General features: G+C 43.8%; 1 protein-coding gene across 6 annotated transcripts in view; it reads right to left on the bottom strand.

The window, feature by feature from the left end:
* The window catches only part of LOC145345263 (WD repeat-containing protein 26), a 155,013-nt gene that overhangs the window by 30,398 nt on the left and 100,686 nt on the right, over positions 1-23,929 (bottom strand). For all 6 annotated transcript variants that reach the window (XR_013887043.1, XR_013887044.1, XM_080193078.1 and 3 more), the window contains exon 10: positions 4,944-5,089. Coding sequence is in view for 4 of the 6 variants with exons in the window: in XM_080193078.1 (XP_080049204.1) it covers positions 4,944-5,089 (146 nt within the window). In the remaining 2 variants the exon portion in view is untranslated. The remainder of the gene's footprint in view (positions 1-4,943; positions 5,090-23,929) is intronic.

Raw genomic sequence — 23,929 nt, 5'->3', positions numbered from 1 at the left:
AAGCTGGTGGGAGGGAGAGCTGTGAAAAGGATGTAGAGATCTTCCAGTGCAATTTGGACAAGTTAAGTGAGTAGGCAAATGAATGACAGATGCATAAACTGGATAAATGAGGTTATCTATTTTGGTAGCAAAAAATGGCAAGGCAGATTACTAAATTAGGATTAAATTAGGAAAGCGGAATGTGCAACCTAGGTTTTCTTGTACACCAGTCATTAAAGGTAAGCATGCAGGTGCAGCAGGAAGTAAAAAAAGATAAATTGTCTCCTGGCCTTCATAGCCAGAGGATTCGAGTACAGGAGCAGGGATGTCTTGCTGCATTTATACCTGGAGTACTGTGTGAAATTTTGGTCTCCTTATCTGAGGAAGGATATTCTTGCTCTGTACGAAGTGCAGAGAAGGTTTACTACACTGATTCCTGGAATGACAGGACTGACGTATGAACGGACATGGAGTCAGCCAGGGTTATATTAGCTGGAGTTCAGGGTAGATCAAAGAAGGGTGTTCTCAATGGTAAGATGGCCAGTCAAGTGGATAGAACCACGAAGAAGGCTTATAGTGTGTTAGTGTTTATTAACAAGGGGTTTGAGTTCAAGAACTGTGGGGTTATGCTGCAACTATACAGGATCTTGGTGAGACCAGATTTGGAATATTGTGTGCAGTTCTGGTCACCTCACTGTAAGAAGGATGTGGAAACATTGGAGAGTGCGCAGAGGAGATTTACCAGGATGCTGCCTTGTTTGGAGGGTAGGTCTTACGAGGAAAGGTTGAGGGAGTTGGGGCTTTTCTCTTTACAGTGGAGGAGAATGAGAGGCGACTTAAGAGGGTTATAAGATGGTGAGTGGGATAGATAGAGCGGACGTGCAGAGACTATTTCCTCGGGTGGATGTAGCTATTATTAGGGGGCATAAATATAAGGTTCATGATGCAAGATATAGGAGGGATGTCCGAGGTAGATTCTTTACTCAGAGGGTGGTTGGCGTGTGGAATGCACTGCCTGCTGTGATAGTGGAGTTGGATACTTCAAGGACTTTCAAGCAGCTATTGGATAGGCACATGGAGCACACCAGAATGATAGAGAGTGGGTTAGCTTGATCTTGGGTTTGGACATAGCTCGGCAGAACATTGAGGGCCAAAGGGCTTGTACTGTGCTGTACTGTTCGATGTCCAGATCAGGGGTCACAGTTCAAGGATACACAGTAGACCATTTAGGACAGAGATAAGGAGAAATTTCTCTACCCAGAGACTGGTGAGCCTGTGGAATTGCCAGCACAGAAAGTAGTTGAGGCCAAAACACTATATTTTCAAGAAGTAATTAGATATACGCTTGAGGCAAAGAGAATCAAAGGATATGGGTGGGGGGCGTGGAAGATGCAGGATTAGACTATTGGGTGATCATAATGAATTGTGGAGCTGAATAGCCTCTTCCTGATCCTATTTACTATGTAAACTTTCTTCTGCATCATCGACAAATTATGATTATGTTCTCAATAGCCAAATCTTCTATATACAGCAAAAATGGACCAAGCACCGAACCAAGGTATACCACTTGTAAGCCTCTCCAATCCAAGCAATGCTTTTTTTGCTGTCAACCAATCATTTTGCTACACTTTCTCTTACAATATGCACTAGAATATTCTTGACAACTCAGACCCTTCAAATGAGTTCTGAAGGTATACATGTACTGTAGCCACTACATTCTGTTTATCGTTCTGGTCTCTTAGGATAAAGAACAAAGAACAGTATAGCACAGGAAAAGCCCTGTGGCCTTCTAAGCCTGTGCCAATCAGGATGTCTACCTAAACTGAAACTATAAGCATTTATGGATTCCATATCCTTCCATTCCACGAGGGAACTAAATGCAATATCTCCAAATTTGCAGATGACACATTTGGAAGAGTCCAATTCGATTCTTTCCTCTCTGGTTGCTGCATGTTGACGGCTCAATTTCTGCACCACCACCAAAATGGACCCCATTAGTCTCGCAGCGGACACACAGGAATTCATCAGGCGAATGAGGCAGCGGAGTTCTTTCACAAACCCAAAGAGGCCAACAGTGAACACAATGAGCCAATGAACCGGAACAGCCGAAAGAGGGATCCGCGGTGCAGCAACTGATGAGGACAAAGTCGAATTGGACTTCTCCAGAAGGCCGTTGCCCTCAGCTCGACATATGTGCCCAAGCAGTCAGGTGATGCGTCAATGCCAGATTCATTAGCCGCATTCACAAGACAGCCTCGAACGTCACCCAAGCACAACATAATGCCATCTGCGCTGTCAAAACCAACCGCAACATTATCAAACTAGCAAAGGAGGGGCCACTGTCATACTGAACAGAATGGATCACTGCAAAGAAGTGTACCAACAATTGAACGAGGAATACTACAGACAGTTACCCGCAGATCCAACCAAAGAACTCAACAGACTGATCAAGACCTTTGATCCAGACCTTCAGAGCACCCTCCGTGCTCTCGCCCCACATACTCTCCGCACTGGAGATCTCTACTGCCTCCTGAAGATACACAAGGCCAACACACCCAGCTGTCCCATCGTATCAGGTAATGGAACCCTACGTGAGAATCTCTCAGGCTATGTCGAGGGCATCCTGAAACCCATCATACAAAGAATCCCCAGCTTGTCGTGACACTATGGACTTCATACAGAAACTCAGCACACACGGAGTAGTTGAACCAGGAGCACTCCTTGTCACAATGGATGTCTCGGCACTCTGCACCAACATGCCCCACGACGACAGCATTGCTGCAACTCCCTCAGTACTCAATACCAACTGCCAATCTCCAGATGCAATTCGATAACTCATCCGCTTCATCCTGGACAACATCTTCACCTTCAACAACCAGTTCTTCATCCAGACACATGGAACAGCCATGGCATCTCAATATGCCAACATCTTCATGCACAGGTTCGAACAAGATCTCTTCACTGTACAGGACCTTCAACTGACGCTATATCGATGACATTTTCTTCCTTTGGATTCACGATGAGCGATCACTGAAACAACTATATGATGGCATCAAGTTCCATCCCACCATCAGACTCACCATGGACGACTGTTTGGAATTGGTTGCATTCTTGGACACATGCGTCTCCATCAAGTTTGGTCACCTCAGCACTTCGCTGTACCACAAGCCCAAGGATAACCTCACGATGCTCCACTTCTCCAGCTTCCACACTAAAAACGTTAAAGAAGCCATCTCCTATGGACGAGCCCTCTGTGTACACAGGACCTGTTCAGACAAGGAGAATCGCAACAGACATCTACAGCCGCTGAGAGACACCCTCATAACAGAATGTGGCACTCGATTCATCCATCAACAGTTCCAAGGTGCCTCAGCAAAAAAATGCACCGACCTCCTCAGAAGACAAACACAGAACATGGCAACAGAGTACCCTTCGTCGTCCTGTACTTCCCTAGAGCGGAGAAACTACAACATCTTCTCCAGCGCCTTCAAACATGTCATCAATGAAGACAAACATCTCATCAAAGCCATCCCCACACCCCCACTTCTTGCCTTCGAACAACTGCACAACCTCAAACAGACCACTGTCCGCAGCAAACTACCCAGCCTTCAGGAGAACAGTGACCACGACACCACACAACCCTGCTACAGCAACCTCTGCAAGATGTGCTGGATCATTGACACAGATGCCATCATCTCATGTGAGAACACCATCCATCAGGTATACGGTACGTACTCTTGCGACTCGGCCAATGTTGTCTACCTGATGTGCTGCAGGTAAGGATGCCCCGAGATATAGTACGTTGGGGAGACCATGAAGACACCACGACAACGGATGAATGAACACTGCTCGATAATCACCAGGCAGGAGTGTTCCCTTCCAGTCGGAGAACACTCCAGCAGTCACAGGCATTCAGCCTCTGATCTTAAGGTAACTGTTCTCCAAGGCAGCCTTCACGGCACAAGGCAACGCAGAATCGCTGAGCAGAAACTGATAGCCAAATTCCACACGAGGACGGCCTCAACTGGGATCTTAAGTTCATGTCATACTATCTGTAACCCCCACGACTTGCCTGGGCTTGCAAAATCTCATTAACTGTCCTGGCTGGAGACAGTACACATCTCTTTAACCGGTGCTTGGCCCTCTCTCCACTCACATTATCTGTACCTTTAAGACTTGATTACCTGTTAGGACCCGCTTCCAAACATTATCTCATTAATTGCGTTTATGTCTGTATATGCCCTGTTTGTGAACACAGCTCTTCACTCACCTGATGAAGGAGCCTGAGACTCTAAAAGCTAGTGCTGCCAAATAAACCTGTTGGACTTTGACCTGGTGTTGAGACTTCTTACTGTGCTTACCCCAGTCCAACTCCAGCATCATTACTCACTACTCCCATTTCTTATGCATATTGGATGAAATCCCGAGTCCAAAGGTGTGCAGGTTAGGGTGATTGGCCATGCTAAAAATTGCCCCTTAAAGTTCTGAGATGCATAGGTTAGAGGGATTAAGTGGGTAAATAGGTAGGGATATGGGGCTGGGGCCTGAGGGATTGTGGTCAGTGCAGACTTGATGGACCAAGTGGCCTCTTTCTGCACTGCAGGGTTTCTATGATTCTGTTCTATGACCTCAGGACAGCTTACATGTCTACATTTCCAGATGCAATGGATGACAGAGTTGGGTATAAGATCAAGGATATAAGGAAAGTTAATTGGGTAAGAAAAGCAGAAGATAGCACTTTCGGTAACACAGAACACCAACACCACAATATAAGCAATCAGATATTAACCTCAGCACATCACTGCTAGAAGTGCATGAACTTAAAGAAAAATGTCAGTGCACAAACACTGTTTACTAGAAACAGTAAAACTTGTTCACAATTAACTGCGCACCCTTCCATGGAATTAGATGGTCCAAATGGAGCTTTAACCTCAGTGAAAATGATCAATTACAATGTGGCTTACATATTCCTATCAGTCAGGTCCTCGAAGTTGTAGCCTCGTATCCGCTGATGCGTGTCCGAGGCAAGAACTGTTTTCCCATCGTTAAGACACCATAGGCACTGCACTCTCACGCCTTCCCACGAATCCAGCAGATTTCCCTCCAAATCCTAGCCCAGACACAAAGAACTGTTACACATCTGAAAACAGTAATGTCAATAAAATGCTCAGTTTTGTGTAGCTAGAACATGTTCCCTCCCCCTCTTCCATATTTTCACTTCTTCCCCTGAAGGCACTGATTCATGATGGGGTTCAGTTCCACATGCATTTGGGCTCCTCTGGTATTGCACCAGAGGAGGATAAATGGAAGAGGATACGTGAGTGCAGACGGTCAGTAGGGTTTTCAATTTAAGAAAACCAAAGTAACATCTGATCTTTTCCCCCAAAATTTACCAGAGTTATAGTCAGGAGGGAAAGCCTCTGCCCAGCAAAGGTAGCTAACTTTTTAAATTCTTTCATGGGATGCAGGCGGTGTTGGCAAGGCCAGCATTTGTTACCCACCCCCCCAACTGCCATGGAACTGAATGGCTTGCTAGATGTCATATTTAAGTCAGACAGGACAAGGACGACAGATTTTCTTCCCTAAAGAACCAGATGGGTTTTCACAACAACTAATTTTCATCATTACTGAGACTAGTTTTGTAGTCCAGATGTATTAGATGTTAAGGCATTGGAGCAGAATTAGGCCACTTGGCCCATCGAATCTGCTCCGCCATTCAATCATGGCTGATATTTTTCTCATCCATATTCTCCTGCCCTTTTCTCTTAACCTCTGATCTCCTTATTAATCAAGGACCTATGTATCTCTGTCTTAAAGACACTCAATGACCTGGCCGCCACAGCCTTCTGCGACAAATAGTTCCACAGATTCACCATTCTGGCTGAAGAAATTCCTCCTCATCTCTGTTTTAAAGGATTGCCCCTTTAGCGTGAGGTTGTGCCCTCTGGTTCTCGTTTTTATTAACTGAATTTAAATTGCACTAGCTGTGTGATGGGATTTGAACACGTCCCAGAATATCAGCCTGGGCCTCTGGAAAAAGGTACAAAAGTCTGAGGTCATAGACTAACTGACTCTAGAACAGCTTCTTCCTTGTTGCCATCAGACTTTTGAAAGGACTTACTTTACATTAAGTTTATCTTTCTCTACACCCTAGCTATGACTGTAACACTACAACCTGCACCCTCTCCTTTCCTTTTCTATGTACGGTATGCTTTGTCTGTATAGCCCACAAGAAACAATGCTTTTCACTGTATTAGTACATGCTGCCTGACCTGCTGATTGTTTCCAACATTTTCTGTTCTTATTTCAGACTTCCATCGTTCATATGGTTTTGAATATGGTTTAATAAAGCTTTTGCAAGAGCCTCCATTAGTATGATGAGGAAAATAGATGTGTTAACAGATTAAGCAAATTAATGCTGATTTGCTGTATTGCACCACACCTGGTGCAAACAGAACAAATTAAAATTTAGAAGTCATTAGTTCAACAGATTCTCTGTAAAAATAATTGAAATATTCAAAAATTAGTTCCTCCATTGGATTTTTTCTTTTCATTTTTGGGATGTGTCGTTGGCAAGTTCAGCATTTATTGCTCATTTCCAACTGAACCTGAGAAGGTGAATGATGTTTTGAACTGCAGTAATCACGCCAAAAAAAATTAAATTATTGTTAAAATTAAGAATAACATTAAAACTGCAACCAGTGAAGTTAGGGAAGCAATTCCAAGATTTTGATCCAATGATGATGAAGGAATGGTGATATTATTTTCAAAAGCAAGGTTTGAAAAGTTGTGGGATTTGGAGAATTTGAAGGTAGTGGTGTTTCCATGCACCTACTGCCCACGTCCTTCGAAGTATTAGAGGTCAAGAGTTTGGAAGATTCTGTCAAAGGAGCTATCAAAGGAGTCTTAGAGATTTACTGTATATGGCACACTCTGCTGCCACTATTCATTTATGTTGGAGGGAGTGAATGTTCTATGAAAAGATGAGTGGAAGAGGTGCCCAACTATGGAGCTGTTTTGTCTGTACGGTGTCAAATTTCTTCAGTGATGTTGGAGCTGCACTCAAAGAGGCAAGTGGGGAGTGTTCATCAAACTTCTAAATTTCATTGCTCAGAGATACACCTGTAGTGATGTCCCAGAACCAAGGTGGTGAGTGCCAGCAACTACAACCAACCCTTATGGTACAGATGGCCCCAACCAGTGGAAAGCTCTCACCAACTTCAATTTTACAAGACCTATAAGAACATAAGAAATAGGAGGAGGAGTAGGCCATCTAGCCCTTCGAGGCTGCCCCGCCATTCAATAAGATCATGGCTGATCTGAATTGGATCAGGTCCACTTTCCCGCTTTCTCCCCATAACCCTTAATTCCCTTGTCTATCAGAAACCTATCTACCCGTGACTTAAATATATTCAGCGAGGTAGCCTCCACCACTTCAACAGGCAGAGAATTCCAGAGATTCACCACCCTTTGAGTGAAGAAGTTCCTCGTCAAATCCGATCTAAACTCCCCCCGCCCCCTGCTTATTTTGAGGCTGCGTCCTCTAGTCCTGCTATCCTTTCTAAGCGGGAAGAATCTCTCTACTTCTACCCTATCTATCCCCTTCATTATCTTATACGTCTCTATAAGATCCCCCCTCAGCCTTCTAAACTCTAATGAGTACAGACCCAGTCTATTCAGTCTCTCTTCATAGGCTATCTCAATGCTACATTGGTCAAATGCTGCCATGCATCAAAGACGGTCATTTTCACATCACCTCTTTGAATTCAGATCTTTTGTCCATGCTTGTGCCAAGCCAATTGAGATGGACAAGGTCAGTTGGAGATGGACAAACGTGGTCTGGAATCAAGTGATCCTGGCAGAACCCAAACTAAGCAGAGGTAAGCAGATGACTGATGGCATGGTCAACAAAATGCTTCATTACTTGACTGACAGGTGAAAGATGGGGTGGTACAAAGCTGGTTAGATTGCCCATGTTTTTTGTGGACAAGAAATATCTGGTCAAGTTTTCACTTTGGTTAATGCCAGTGTTGCAGCTGTACTGGGACAGCACAATGAGAAGAACAGTTAGCTGTTGAGCAATCTCCAGTACTGTTAGGGAGATTTTGTAGCCACCCCAAAGATATTGCTGTACAAGACAAGAAATAAGAGCCCTTGAACTGGGCCATTCAGCCTATTATGTCTTCTCCACCTTTCAACAAGACATTACCTGACTGTAGCCTTAACTCCATTTTCCTGCCTGTCTGTCATAATCCTCAACTCCCTTGGCGATCAAAAAGAGTCTAACTATGCACTGAATATAAACCTCCACTGCTCTTTTTGGTAGAATATTCCAAAGTCTAGTGACCCTTCCAGATTAGGAATTTCTCCTCACCTCCATACTGAATGAGAGTTTCTGAAACTCTGTCCTCTAATCCTAGACTCCCCTGCAAGGGGAAACATTCTCTCATCATTTATCCTGAGCAGTCTCCTCAGAATCTTATATGTTTCAATATTACCTCACATTCCTCCAATCAATATAGACTCAACCTCTTCAATCTTTCCTCATAAAGCAACTGCTTTACTCCAGTATTCAACCTAATCAATCTTCTCCGAAATGCTTCTAACACAAGTATAGCCCGCCTTAAGAAAAAGGGCAGGTGGTGGCATGGTAGTAATGTCACTGTATTTGGGGATTTTCACAGTAACTTCATCGCAGCGTTAATTTAAGCCTACTTCTGACTAACAAATAAACTTTAAAATCCAAAGATCCAGGCTAACGTCCTGTGGATACAGGTTCAAAATCACCATGGCAGTTGATGGAATTTAAATTCAATTCATTAATTGAATAATTTGAACTAGTGTCAGTTGTGCCCATAAAGTTATCACTGATTGTCATAAAGACCTATCTGGTTCACTTAATGTGCTTTAGGGAAGGCAATATGCTGCCCTTACCTGATCTGGCCCACGTGCGAGTCCAGAGCCACAGCATTGTGGTCGACATTCATCTTCCCTCTGAAATGATCCAGTAAGCCATTCCAGTTCAAGGGCAATTATAGATGGGCCACAAGCTATGCCCACATCCCATCAAGTAAGTAATAAAGAAAAAAATGGATACCAACTCTGTACAAAGTAATACCAGGTGCAGTCTCACCACTGCCTTGTACGCTTGTGGCAAGACATCCCTACTTCTGTTACTCCATCCCCCTTGCAATGAAGGCCACGACATTCCAGGCCTTCCTAGTTATGTTCTATACCTGTAAGCTAACATTTTGTGCGTTATGATTGGTATGGGAAGACTATGCAGATTATCAAGCCCCAACTCCACAGGTCTTACTATCTTTTAAAAGTTTAAATTGCTCACTAAAATAGCCAAGTGCTTACTTCACGACTGGGAAAAGAGACTTCAACCAGGCTACTTTACAAACTTTTTAACAAATTGCTAAGGCTGATTAACACAGTTGTAATCTGGAAGAATAACTATCCTTTCTTAAAATTTCCCTAGCACATAAACAGACACACAAACAAAGGACACACAAGTTGTAGTCTCTGTAGTGTGGACAGTTAAAAAAAAAACTTTGTAAGAAAAGGATGAAGTCCACAAAGTTTAATGCTGTTGATGAAGAGCTCCCTTGCGTGAAGACAGGCCATTGGTCCCAATAAATGTCTGCAGGTTCTCACCAACAGAGCTTTGGCATGGAGGGGAATGTAGAGCTGAATGAATTTCTTTATTCAACTTTGCAGATTTCCAAATGCAGGCAAGTTACACTCTGAGGAGGATTCTCTGGCCATAGGTTGAGAACCATAGATCATTAGATGATCACAGAACCCTACAGTGCAGAAAGAGGCCCTTTGGCCCATCGAGTCTGCACTGAACACAATCCCACCCAGGCCCTACCCCCATGTACTCACTAATCCCCTCTAATCTATACATCCCTGGATACTAAGGGGCAATTTCTTAGCATGGCCAATCAACCTAACCCGCACATCTTTGGACTGTGGGAGGAAACCCACACAGGCACGAGGAGAATGTGCAAACTCCACACAGGCAGTGACCCAAGCCAGGAATCCAACCCAGGACCCTGGAACTGTGAAGCAGCAGTGCTAACCACTGTGCTACTGTGCCGACCACATGAGAACAGTTAGCTGGGATTTCCCACATGGGATTTGCAGAAAGGCAAGAAGAGCGCAAATTAGGGCAATCTTCCTCTCAACTTATTCTCCCAAAAAGATGTTCAAAACCAACAAGTTCAAAACAAAGCTTCCCTTGGTCACGTCATTTCCATTAAGACAGTAATCTTTGTATTTTTCCCTGCATCAATTAAAATGATTGTATTTATGTAAAGGGTCATAGATCAACTAGATAGTCAATATCTTTTCCCAAAGATAGAGGTGTCTAAAACTAGAGGGCATAGGTTTAAGGCGAGAGGGAAGAGATACAAAAGGGTCTGGAGGGGCAATTTTTTCCATGCAGAGATTGGTGAATACCTGGAACAAGCTGTCAGAGGTAGTAGTAGAGGCAGGTACAATTTTGTCTTTTAAAAAGCATTTAGTCAATTACATGGGTAAGACGGATTTAGAGGGATATGGGCCAAATGCAGGCAATTGGGATTAGCCTAGGGGTTTAAAAAAAGGCAGCATGGATATGTTGTGTGGAAGGGCCCGTTTCCATGCTGTAGACTTCTGACTCTGAACAGTGCTTCCCCCTACCATACTACGCCAGTCAGATGATTTCTCGGAAAAGGCACTGTTTCGCCCAGCACAAAGGTGAACTTGTGACTTTAAAAAAAGTCCACGCAAGGTCCTTCCAAATTAAAAAAAAAAATCCAGTTTGTGACACTATATTTTTCCCAACACTTCAGTCTCTAAGGAATGAAAGACCAGATCCAAATGTATTTCCAAATGTAAATTGAATTAGACATTGACTCAATGGAAGAAGCCAGTGAGTGGTAGTGGAGGGTTGCTTCTCTGAGTGGAGGCCTGTGACTAGTGGTGTGCCACAGGGATCAGTGTTGGGTCCATAGTTGTTTGTCATCTATGTCAGTGATCTGGATGATAATGTAGCAAATTTGCTGATGATACAAAGACTGGAGGTGTAGTGGACAGCGAGGAAGGTTTTCAAAGCTTGCAGAGGGATTTGGACTAGCTAGAAAAATGGCAGTTGGAATTTAATGCAAAGAAGCGTGAGGTATTGCACTTTGGAAGGACAAACCAAGGTACAGCAAACCAAGGTACAAGTGCCGGCCGAACGGGAGTGTGCTGAACTGGGGAAAGGCGAGCTATGGCAGGATTAGGAGGGAGCTGCAGGACACTGATTGGGAGGGACTGTTAGCTGGCAAGTCCACGGTTGGCAAGTGGGAGGCTTTTAAGGGCAAAATGAAATGGTTGCAGGGGAGGTATGTTCCGGGTAAGCGGAAGGATGGGAAAGGTAGGATTAGAGAGCCGTGGATTACAGGGGGTATTGAAGACTTGGTCAGGAAGAAGAGGGAGGCGTATGTTAGGTCAAAACGACTGGGTACGGAGAGTGCGCTGGAGGAATATAGAGACAGTAGGAGGGAGCTAAAAAGGGGAATTAGAAGGGCGAAGAGAGGGCATGAAATGGCTTTGGCTGGTAGGATTAAGGAAAATCCAAAGGCATTTTATTCCTATATTAGGAGCAAGAGAGTAGTTAGAGGGAAAATTGGTCCTCTTAGGGACAAAAGTGGGGAGATATGTATTGAGTCGGAGGGAATGGGGGAGCTCCTGAATGAATACTTTGTGTCGGTATTCACGAAGGAGAGGGGTTCGGAATCGTGCGGTCTGTTAGAGGGAGCTGAGGATCAGCTGCAGGAAATATCTATTACGAGGGAGGAAGTGCTAGGGCTTTTAGGTAGCGTAAGGACGGATAAAGCTCCGGGGCCTGATGGTATTTATCCCAGGCTGCTTAGGGAGGTGAAAGATGAAATTGCTGGGCCTCTGGCGCAAATCTTTGTCTCTTCTTTGGACACAGGTGAGGTCCCAGAAGACTGGAGGGTAGCAAATGTGGTACCGCTGTTCAAAAAAGGTAGTAGGGATAACCCTGGAAATTATAGGCCGGTGAGTTTGACATCGGTGGTAGGGAAATTAATGGAAAAAGTACTTAGGGGTAGGATGTATGAGCATTTGGAGCATTGCGGTCTGATTGGGGATTCGCAACATGGCTTTGTTAGTGGGAGGTCTTGCCTTATGAATCTGGTGGAATTCTTTGAGGAGGTGACAAAAACGGTTGACGATGGGAGAGCCATTGATGTCATCTATATGGATTTCAGTAAGGCGTTTGACAAAGTCCCTCAGGGTAGGCTGGTAGAAAAGGTTAAGGCGCATGGGATACGAGGTCAGGTAGCTAGGTGGATTGAGAACTGGCTGGGCAATAGGAGACAGAGGGTAGTTGTGGAGGGGACTTTGTCCGGCTGGAGGCCAGTGACCAGTGGTGTGCCGCAGGGCTCAGTACTGGGACCTCTCCTCTTTGTAGTCTACATAAATGACTTGGAAGAGAGCGCAGGTGGTGTGATCAGCAAGTTTGCTGATGACACCAAGATGGCAGGGTTGGCGGGTACCGAAGTGGATTGTGAGGTGATACAACAGGATATAGATAGGTTGGTGCATTGGGCAGATAGGTGGCAGATGGAATTTAATCCTGACAAATGCGAGGTGATGCATTTTGGAAGGAATAATGTAGAGAGGAGCTATGTGATTAAAGGTAGACAAATTAGGAGTATAGAAACACAGAGGGACCTGGGAGTGCAGGTTCACAAATCCATGAAGGTTGCGACACAGGTGGAGAATGTTGTCAGGAAGGCTTATGGAATGCTAGCCTTTATAGGAAGGGGTATAGAGTTTAAAAGCTGCCGTCTAATGCTTCAGTTGTATAGAACGTTGGTTAGACCGCATTTGGAGTACTGCGTCCAGTTCTGGTCACCTTACTACCGGAAGGACGTGGAGTCTCTGGAAAGGGTGCAGAGGAGGTTTACCAGGATGTTGCCTGGCATGGAGGGGCTGGGTTACGAGGAAAAGTTGGAGAAACTGGGACTGTTCTCCTTGGAAAGACGGAGATTGAGGGGGGACATGATAGAGGTATATAAGATACTGAAGGGAATAGACAGAGTCAATAGTGAGAGACTGCTCCCTAGATTGGTTACAAATACAAGAGGACATGATTTAAGGGTGAGGGGGGAGAGGTGTAATTTGGATATGAGAGGAAGGTTCTTTACGCAGAGAGTTGTGGGGGTATGGAACGCGCTACCGAGTAGGGTGGTGGAGGCGGGGACGTTGGACTCGTTTAAGGTTCAGTTAGATAGGCACATGAGTGAAACAAGGATGGAGGGTTATGGTAGGGGTTATTAAATAAGGGTTAGAACCTCGGGAGACACCAGAAAGGCAGGCTTGTGATTAACGTTTTTGTCTTTTTATTCCGCAGGTGGAGGTCCACCTCGTTGTCAAACGAGGGGCATGCACACGGTGGGTCGTGCGTGGGCTGCTCTTGGAGGTTCTGGGAGTGGCCTAGTACTTCGAGTCGGTGTGTGTGCTTGATCCTGGACCGGTAGACGGGCGCCGCAACAGCTCGGTGACTAGCACTGCTAGCTGTGCAGATACATGGATTTGGGCCTGTGTCTGTGGGAGTTTGTGCATTCTTCCTGTGGATGCGTGGGTTTCCTCCGGGCGCTCTGGTTTCCTCCCACACCCCAAAGATGTGCTCTTAGGCTGATTGGTTTTACCAAATTGACACTATTCTCCCCTGAATCTGGCTAAGTCAGGGGTTCTATTTGTAGATACGCAGGGTAGAATAGGTGTAGGGTGATGCGGCGGCGCGGGCTTGTTGGGCCGAAGGGCCTGTTTCCCGTGCTGGGTTGTTCTTTGTTCAGCATACATGGTAAATGGTAAGACACTGAAGACTGTAGTAGAAGAGGGATTTGGGTATACAGTTACATAATTCCCTAAAAGTGGCGTCACAGGGAGATAGGGTCATAAAGAGTGCTTTTGGATCATCAGCCTTTATAAATCAAAGTATTGAGTATAAGAGTTGGAATGTTACGGTGAGGTTGTATAAGACATTGGTGAGGCTGAACTTAAGAATATTGTGTGCAGTTTTGGTCACCTAATTGCAGGAAGGATATTAATAAGGTTGAAAGAGTACAGAAAAGAACATAAGAAATAGGATGTTGCCGGGACTTGAGAAACTGAGTTACAGAGAAAGGTTGAATAGGTTAGGACTTTATTCCCAGGAGCACAGAAGAATGAGGGAGATTTGAACGAGGCGTATAAAATTATGATGGGTATAGATAGAGTGAATGCAAGCAGGCTTTTTCCACTGAGGCCATGGGAGAAAAAAAGCTAGAGGGTTAAGGGTGAAGGGGGAAAAGTTTAAAGGGAATATTGGGGGGCGGGGGTCTTCACACAAAGTGTGGAATGAGCTGCCAGACGAAGTGGTAAGTGCGGGCTCACTTTTAACATTTAAGAAAAACTTGGATGAGTACATGGACGAGAGGGGTGTGGAGGGATATGGTCCAGATGCAGGTCAGTGGGACTAGGCAGAAAAATGGTTCGGCACAGCCAAGAAAGGTCAAAAGGCCTGTTTCTGTGCCGTAGTGTTTTATAGTTCCACTACAAAAAGTGTACAGGAAAGATGTACAGCATAAACAGAATTCAAACATGCACTCACTCAGTCCTTCACTTCTTATACAGGCTATGTACAGTTTCCTGACTTTCTTGTTTTTCAGATAATTCTATAAAAATACATTCTTGATAATGCATCAGCAGTTGTATTATCCTTTCCAGCAATATGAACAATACTTAAGTTTTAAGAATGTATTAGCAAGTTCCATCAGAATAGCCTGTCACTGAGTCTTAAATTTTTCACAAAGACCTGCAGAGCTTTGGTCAGCATATACCAGTATTTCTTTACAGCTATAATCGATACATACGTCAAAACATTTTTAAGAGCAATAATAATCTCAGGGTTTCTCTTCCTACTGCACATCATCTCTTTTGATGCAAATTTATTTTGTAGAAAAGTACCCAACTGGGTTATACAGAAACATAGAAAATAAGAGAAGACTGCTATTCGGCCCTTCAAACGGGTCTGCCATTCATCATCATGCCTGATGTCCAACTGATTAGCCTGATCCCACCATCCTCTCATATCCTTTCATCCCCTGCATGCCAAGCACTACATCAGTGAATTAGACAGGCTCACCGCTCTCTGGGTGAAGAAATTTTTCCTCTGCTCTGTACTAAATGGTCCACCCTAAACCCTCAGTCTGTGACCCCTGATTCTGGGCACCCCACCATCGGGAACATCCTTGTTGAATCTATCCTGTCTAGTCCTGTTAGAATTTTACAGATTTCCATGGGACCCCCCCCCAACCGCCTCATTCTTCTAAACTCCAGCTGATACAATCCTAACTGGTTTAATCTCTCCTCATACCCACGGAAGGACCTTGCACGGGTTTTTTTTTCTACAAGTTCACCTTTGTGCTTCATCCCAGGAATCAATCTGGTAAACTTCTCTGCACTCCATCTAGAGCAAGAACATCCTTCCCCAGGTAAGGAGACAAAAATTGCACACATTATGCCAGATGTGGCCTTACCAACGCCCTGTATAATTGCATCAAGACATCTTTGCTTCTGTACTTGAATCCTCTCGCCATGAAGGCCAACACACCATGTGCCTTTTTTACTACCTGCTGCACCTTCATGCTTACCTTCAATGACTGGTGCATGAGGACACCTCGGTTGCAGATTCCCCTTTCCTAATTTGTTGCCAGATAGTAATCTGCTTTCCCTCAAGTAAGGGAATAGAGATAGGCCAGGAAATTATCGACCAGTGAATTGGTAAGTTGACCTCAGTAGTTGGTAAGTTGACGGAAAAGATCCTGAGAGACAGCATTTATGAACATTTAGAGAAGTTTAGTATGATCAAAAGTAGTCAACACGGCTTTGTCAAAGGCAGATCATGCCTTATGAGCCTGGTTGAGTTTTTTGAAAATGTGACTGAACACATTGATGAAGGAAGAGCGGTGGATGTGGTTTATATGGATTTCAGCAAGGCGTTCGATAAGGTTCCCCATGCAAGGCTTATTGAGAAAGTCAGGGGATATGGGATCCAAAGGTACGTTGCTTTGTGGATCCAGAACTGGCTTGCCCGCAGAAGGCAGAGAGTGGTTGTAAATGGGTCTTTTTCTGCATGGAGGTCGGTCATCAGTGGAGTGCCCCAGGGATCTGTTCTGGGACCCTTGCTGTTTGTGATTTTTATAAATGGCCTGGATGAGGAAGTGGAGGGATGGGTTGGTAAGTTTGCCGATGACACCAAGGTTGGAGGTGTTGTGGATAGTTTGGAGGGATGTCAGAAGTTGCAATGAGATAGATAGGATGCAACACTGGGCGGAGAAGTGGCAGGTGGACTTCAACCCGGATAGATGTGTAGTGGTCCATTTTGGCAGGTCAAATGGGATGAAGGAATATAATATTAAGGGTAAGACTCTTAGCAGTGTAGAAGATCAGAAGGATCTTGGGGTCTGGGTTCATAGGACCCTTAAATTGGCTTCGCAGGTGGAGGATGTGGTTAAGAAGGCTTAAGGTGTACTGGCCTTCATCAATCAAGGAATTGAGTTTAGGAGTCAGGAGATAATGCTGCAGCTGTATAAGACCCTGGTCAGACTCCACTTGGAGTACTGTGCTCAGTTCTGGTCGCCTCATTAGAGGAAGGATGTGGAATCCATTGAAAGGGTGCAGAGGAGATTTACAAGGATGTTACCTGGGTTGGGTGGCATGCCTTATGAGGATAGGTTGAGAGAGCTCGGATTTTTCTCCTTAGAGAGACGAAGGATGAAAGGGGACCTGATAGAGGTGTATAAGATGTTGAGGAGGTACTGATTGGGTGGATTCTCAGAGGCTATTTCCCAGGGCTGAAATAGCTGCCACAAGAGGACACAGGTTTAGGGAGTAGTTACAGAGGAGATGTCAGGGCTAAGTTCACTCAGAAGGTGGTGGGTGAGTGGAATCGGCTGCCGTCGGTGGTGGTGGAGGCAAATTTGATAGGGTCTTTTAAGAGACTTCTGGATGAGCAAACGGGACTTAATAGGATTGAGGGTTATAGGTAAGCCTAGTAGGCAGAGATATGATCGGCGCAACTTGTGGGCTGAAGGGCCTGTTTGTGCTGTAGCTTTTCAATGATTCTAAAGAGACAAACCAAGGTAAATGGATACGGTATAATTGTCATTATGAAAGCATGGTTGTGTGGTGACCAAAACTGGGAACTGAGTATTGAAGGATATTCAAAGTTTAGGATGGACAGACAGGAAAGGAAGTGGAGTTGCACTGATAGCAAGGGATAGGATCAGGGCCATAGCAAGGGAGGATCTCAGAAAGGAAGAACAATGTGTGGAAACTGTTTGGATGGAGCTGTGAAACAGCAAACAGCAGTAGAAATCGGTTAATGATGTTTACAGGCCATCTAACAATAATGGTAATGTGGGGCACTATCTTAATCAGGAGATAAGATAAGCCATGGGCAATACTGTGATTATGATTGACTTTAATCTGCACATAGACCAGTTAAACAAAGTGAGACCAATGCAGAGGAAGATGGATTTCTGGAGTCTGTTATGAGTGGATTTTTAGAGCAGTATGTTGAATAGCCAACTAGAGGATAGGCTATTTTAGATCTAAAGTTTAAAGTTTATTTATTAGTGTCACAAGTAGGTTTACATTAACACTGCAATGAAGTTACTGTAAAAATCCCCTAGTCATCACACTCCAGCACCTGCTCGGGTACTCTGAGAGAGAACTGAACACAGCCAATGTACTGAACCAACATGGCTTTCAGACCGTGGAAGGAAACCAAAGCACCTGGAGAAAATCCATGCAGACACAGGGAAAAAAAAAATGCAGATTCCACACATACCCAAGCCAGGAATCGAAACCTTAGCTGGCACTGCTAATCACTGTGCTGCCCAAATATTATGTAATGCAGGAGGGGCAATTAATAATCTAGTTGTAAAAGAACTTTTAGGAATGAGCGATGACAATATCGTAGAATTTTCCATTATGTTTGAAAGCAAGGAAGTTCAATCTGAAGCCAAGATATTAAGTTAAATGAAAAAATTATGAAGGCACAAGGGAGAAACTGACTGAGGAGGATAGGAAAAATGCATTAAAAATTAAGATTGTGCATATCCAGGTAATGGACAGTATTCAAAGAATTATAACATTGTCTACAGCGCCTATATGTTCCTTCAGGGTGAGAAAAGCCAAAAAAAAATATAATTCTACCGTGCCTGACAAAGGAAGTTAAGGATTAGAACTTAAGAACTAGGAGCAGGAGTAGGCCATCTGGCCCCTCCAGCATGTTCAATAAGAGCACGGCTGATCTATTCATGGACTCAGCTCCTCTCGTCTGTCCACTCACCATAACTCTTAATTCCTTTACTATCCAAAAATGCATCTATCCTTGCCTTAAAAACATTCAATGAGATAGCCTCAACTGCTTCACCGGGCAGGGAATTCCACAGACTCACAATCCTTTGTGTGAAAAAGTTCCTCCTCAACTCAGTCCTAAATTTGCTTATTTTGAGGCCATGCCACCTCGTTCTAGTTTCACTTGCTAGTGAAAACAACTTCCCTACTTCTACCTTATTTATTCCCTTCATAATTTTATATGTTTCTATAAAATCCCCCCTTATTCTTCTGAATTCCAATGAGTAGTCTCAGTCTTCTCAGTCTCTCCTCATAAGCCAACCCTCCCAACTCCTGAATCAGTCTAGGGAATCTCCTCTGCACCCCCTCCAGTGTCTGTATATCCTTTCTCAAGTAAGGAGACCAAAACTGACACACTACTCCAGATGTGGCCTCACCAGCACCTACAGCTGCAACATAACCTCCCTGTTTTTAAACTCTATCCCTCAAACAACGCAGGACAAAATTCCATTTGCATTCTTAAATACCTGCTGCACCTGCAAACTCCTTGTGATTCTTGCGCCAGGTCTTGCAGCATGCTGCCATTTTTTACCATTTAAATAGTAGTCCATTTTGCTGTTATTCCTACCAAAATGGATGACTTCACATTTATATATAACAAAAGACTTAATGGGAAAGAGTGAAATGACAAGAGAAGCTAAATGATTACTTTTTGTCTGTTTTTGCTCAGGAAGTTATTGGAAATCTCTTGGATATAGACATCCAAGGGACCAAGGAAAACGTACAGTTGAAGGAAATTAGCATAAGAACATTGTATTGGAGAAATTAATGGGACTGAAAGATGATACTTCATCGGAATCTGATATTACGCATCCCAAAGTTGAAAGCGGTTGCTGTAGATAGTGGATGCACTGGTGATCATTTTCCAAACTTTAGATTCTAGAATGGTTCCTGAAGACTGGAAGGTAGCAAATGTCATACCGCTGTTTAAGGATGGAAAAGAGAAAACAGGGAACTATGGTCCTGTTAGCCTTATATTAGTTGTAGGGAAATTGTAGAATTGATTATAAAGGATGTGATAAATAGACACTTGGACAACTGTGATCTGATTGGGCACAGTCAACATGGATTTACAGATGAGAAATCATGTTTGACAAACCTGGGGTTTTTAGAAAATGTTAACAAAACTGAAAGGAGAGTCAATGGACATAGTTCATTTGGACTTTCAGAAGACTTTGGATAAAGTTCCACACAGGAGACTAATTGGTAAAATGAAAGCACATGGGATAAGAGACAATACACAGGCCTAGATTATGGGTTTGCTAACAGGCAGAAATAATGGCCATTCTCACATTGATGAGCTGTGGCCAGTGGGTACCGCAAAGATCGGTACTTGAGCCCCAACTATTCACTTTATATACCAATGGCTTGGATGTGGGAACCAAATGTCATATTTCTAAGTTTGACCTTAATAAGAAGCTGTTGGGAACGTGTTGTGAGAAAGATATAAAGTAGCTACAAGACGACTTGAACAAACTTAGTGAGTGGGCAAGAACATGGCAGATTGAATATGTGGAAAAAGGTGAGATGATCTATTTTGGTAGAATAAACAAGAGTGTTTCTTAAATGGTAAGAAATTAGAAAGCGTAGATATACAAAGGAATCTGGGTGCCCTTGTCCATAAATCACTGAAGGCTAGCATGCAGATACAGCAAGGTATTAGGAATGCTAGCGGAATGTTGGTTTTCACTAGGAGAGGATTTGAGTGCAGTAATGAGGTCTTCCTTCAATTGCACAGAAGCTAGATTAGACTGCACCTGAAGTAGTGAGCCCTTAACTCAAAGGATATCGTTGTCATTGAGATAGTGCAACAAAGAATCATCAGACTTAATTCAGGGATGGCAGGACTGTCTTATAAAGTGTGATTTGGAAAGCTGGGCCTGTATTCTCTATAGTTTTGAGAATGAGGGGTGATCTCACTGAAGCCTACAAAATATTTAAAGGAATAGACAGGGTAGATGCAGGTAAGATGTTTCAGCTCTTTAGGGGCTCTAGAATCAGGCACACAATTTCAAAACAAGGGGATGCCACCTAGAACAGAGGTGAAGACAATTTTTTTTTTAAACAGAGGGTAGTATGGCTTCAGAATTCTTTACCCCAGAGAGCTGTGGAAGCTCATTGTTTATGTTTAAAGCAGAGCTCGATAAGATTTATGATTAGCCACAAGGTTATGGGATATTGGGTATAAAAGGAACTGAAGTGTCTGTGATTGTAATGAATGGCAGCGCAGGTTTGATGGGTTGAGTGACCGACTCCTGCTCCTATGTTCCTAATTGCCATCAGATTCTCAAAAGCTTTCTAGCACTCTCTTGATTATACTATCTTTGCTTTCTTTTGCAATAAATCATTAGTGGAGCAGTTATTGTCCTGGAGCTTGATACAAATATACAATAGAAGCCCCACATCTCAAAAAGAAATCTCATGATTTAGGGACAAGGAATTCCATCAAAGCCTGCATCTTCACTGCCCTGGGTAACATTTGTCCTTGCCCCACAATATGTCCTAATTAAGTTACTCGAGCTTTTGCAAGCTCATGCTTGGCAAGATTTATTATCAGATCTGCCACTATAATTGTTTAAAGAGAGCTTCCAATTGTTTTAGGTTGTCTTTTCAAGTGTTGTGGCAAATAATACTTCATCCGAGTAGAACACACAGTTAGAAACATGAATGACCACTTGATTCATTAAGGCTTTGAAAGAGGCTGAAGCATTTTTTAGTCTGAGTGGCATTATGCTGCATACATACAGCCCAGTGTGACAAAAACAAATATCTTCTTAGCTCATATCGTTAAAGGTACTTACGGTCATAGAGGTTTACATCACGGAAACAGGCCCTTTGGCCCAACTTGTCCATGCCACCCTTTTTTTTAAAAAAACCCCAAGCTAATCCCAATTGCCTGCACTTGGCCCATATCCCTCTATACGCACAGTACCCATGTAACTATCAAGATATTTTTTAAAAGATAAAATTGTACCTGCCTCTACTACTACCTCTGGTAACTTGTTCCAGACACTCACCACCTTCTGTGTGAAAAAAATTGCCCCTCTGGACACTTTTGTATCTCTCCCCTCTCACCTTAAACCTATGCCCTCTAGTTTTAGATTCCTCTACCTTTGGGAAAAGATATTGACTAGCGGATCTGTGCCTCTCATTATTCTATAGGCCTCTATAAGATTACAGCTCAGCCTCCTACACTCCAGAGAAAAGAGTCCCAGTCTATCAAACCTCTCCTTATAACTCAAACCATCAAGTCTTGGTAGCATCCTAATAAATCTCTTCTGCACTCTTTCTAGTTTAATAATATTGTTTCTATAATAGGGTGATCAGAACTGTACACAGTACTCCAAGTGTGGCCATACCAATGTCTTGTACAACTTCAACTCCTGTATTCAACATTCTGACCGATAGGGCATTGGTGAGGCCACAGCTGGAGTACTGTGTGCAGTTTTGGTCGCCGCACTTACGCGAGGATATTTTGGCCTTGGAGGGAGTGCAGAGGAGGTTTACTAGGATGATGCTGGAGTTGAGGGGGTTGAGCTATGAGGAGAGGCTGAATAAACTAGGCTTGTACTCGTTAAGAATTTAGAAGAATGAGGGGAGATCTCATTGAGACGTATAAGATGATGAATGGGATGGATAGGATAGAGGTGGAGAGACTCTTCCTGCTCAGAAAGGACAGTAGGACTAGGGGGCACAGCCTCAAGATAAAGGGGGGGCGGTTTAGAACGGAGTTGAGGAGGAACTTCTTCACTCAAAGGGTGGTGAATCTCTGGAATTCTCTGCCCGTTGAAGTGGTGGAGGCTGCCTCGCTAAATATTTTTAAGACGCGGTTTGATGGGTTTTTGATAAGCGAGGGGATTAAGGGTTATGGGGAAAGGGCGGGAATGTGGAACTGAGCCATGACAGTTCAGCCATGATCTTATTGAATGGCGGGGCAGGCTCGAAGGGCTAGATGGACTACTCCTGCTCCTATTTCTTATGTTCTTATGTTAAACCAAGCATGCCGAATACCTTCTTCACACTCTGTCCACACTTGTGACTCCACTTTCAAGGAACTATTAACATGTACCCCTTGAACTCTTTGTTCTGTAACTCTCCCCATCTTCTTATCATTAATTAAGTCCTGCCCTGGTTCAATCTACCAAAATGCACCATCTTGTATTTATCCAAATTATCTGCCATTTGTCAGCCCACTGGCCCAACTGATCAAGATCCCATTGCAATCTGAGATAACTTTCTTCACTGTTCACTATGCCACCAATCTTGCTCCTATTTCTTATGTTGGTGTCATCTGCAAACTTACTAACCATGCCTCCTATATTCTCATCCAAATCGTTAATATAAATGACAAAAAGCAGTGGACCTAGCACTGACCCGAGGCACACCACTGGTCACAGGCCTCCAGTTGGAAAAACAATTCTTCACAGCCACTCTCTGGCTTCTGTCAAGAAGCCAATTTTGTATCCATTTAGATACCTCACCCTGGATCCCGTGAGATTTAACCTTATGCAACAACCTACCATGCGGTAGCTGATCAAAGGCATTGCTAAAGTCTGTGTAGACATCATCAACTGCACTGCCCTCATCTACTTGGTTACCCTTTCAAAAACCTCAATCAAATTTGTGAGACGTGATTTTTCACTCATCTGCTGACTGTCCCTAATCAGTTCTTGCGTCTCTAAATGCCTGCAGATCCTCTCAAAATATCTTCCACCTTGCCCATCACAGATGTAAGGCTCACTGTCCTATAGTTCCCAAGCTTTTCCGTGCAGCTGTCTTTAAATAAAGGCACATTTGCCACGCTCCAATGTTCAGGCACCTCACCTGTGACTATCGATGATTCAAACATCTCTGGTAGGGGACCTGCAATTTCCTCCCTAGCCTCCCACAATGTCTTGGGATACACTTCATCAGGTCCCGGGGATTTGTCTACCGTGAGGCACTTTAAGACTTCCAGCACCACCACCTCTGTAATATGTACACTCCTCAAGACATCACTATTTATTTCCCCAAGTTCCCTAACATCCATGTTTTTCTCAACAGTAAATACCGATGAGAAATATTAATTTAGGGTCTCACCCATCCCTTGTGGATCCACACACATAGATGACTTTATTGATCCTTAAGAGGTCCTACTCTCTCCCTAGTTACTCTTTTGACCTTTATATTTTATAGAAGCTCTTTGGATTCTCCTTTGCCTTATCTGCCAAAACAATCTCATGTCCTTCTTTTGCCCTCCTGATTTCTCTCTTAACTCTACTCCAACACTCCCTCTATCTTCAAGGGATTCCCTTGATCCCAGCTGCCTATGCATGTCATATGCCTTTCTTTTTGTTGACTAAGGCTTCAATATCCCGAGTTATCCAGGGTTCCCGACTTCTGCCAGCCTTGCCCTTCACTAAGAAAAACTGCTTACCCTGAACCCTGGTCAACACACTTTTGAAAACCTCTCACCTACCAGACGTCCCTTTGCCTTCCC

Source organism: Carcharhinus amblyrhynchos, chromosome 7 (genome assembly GCF_965287045.1).
Source record: "Carcharhinus amblyrhynchos chromosome 7, sCarAmb.v2.hapA, whole genome shotgun sequence".
Classification (NCBI taxonomy): Eukaryota; Metazoa; Chordata; class Chondrichthyes; order Carcharhiniformes; family Carcharhinidae; genus Carcharhinus; species Carcharhinus amblyrhynchos.
This window is presented reverse-complemented; position numbering and strand designations above follow the sequence as displayed.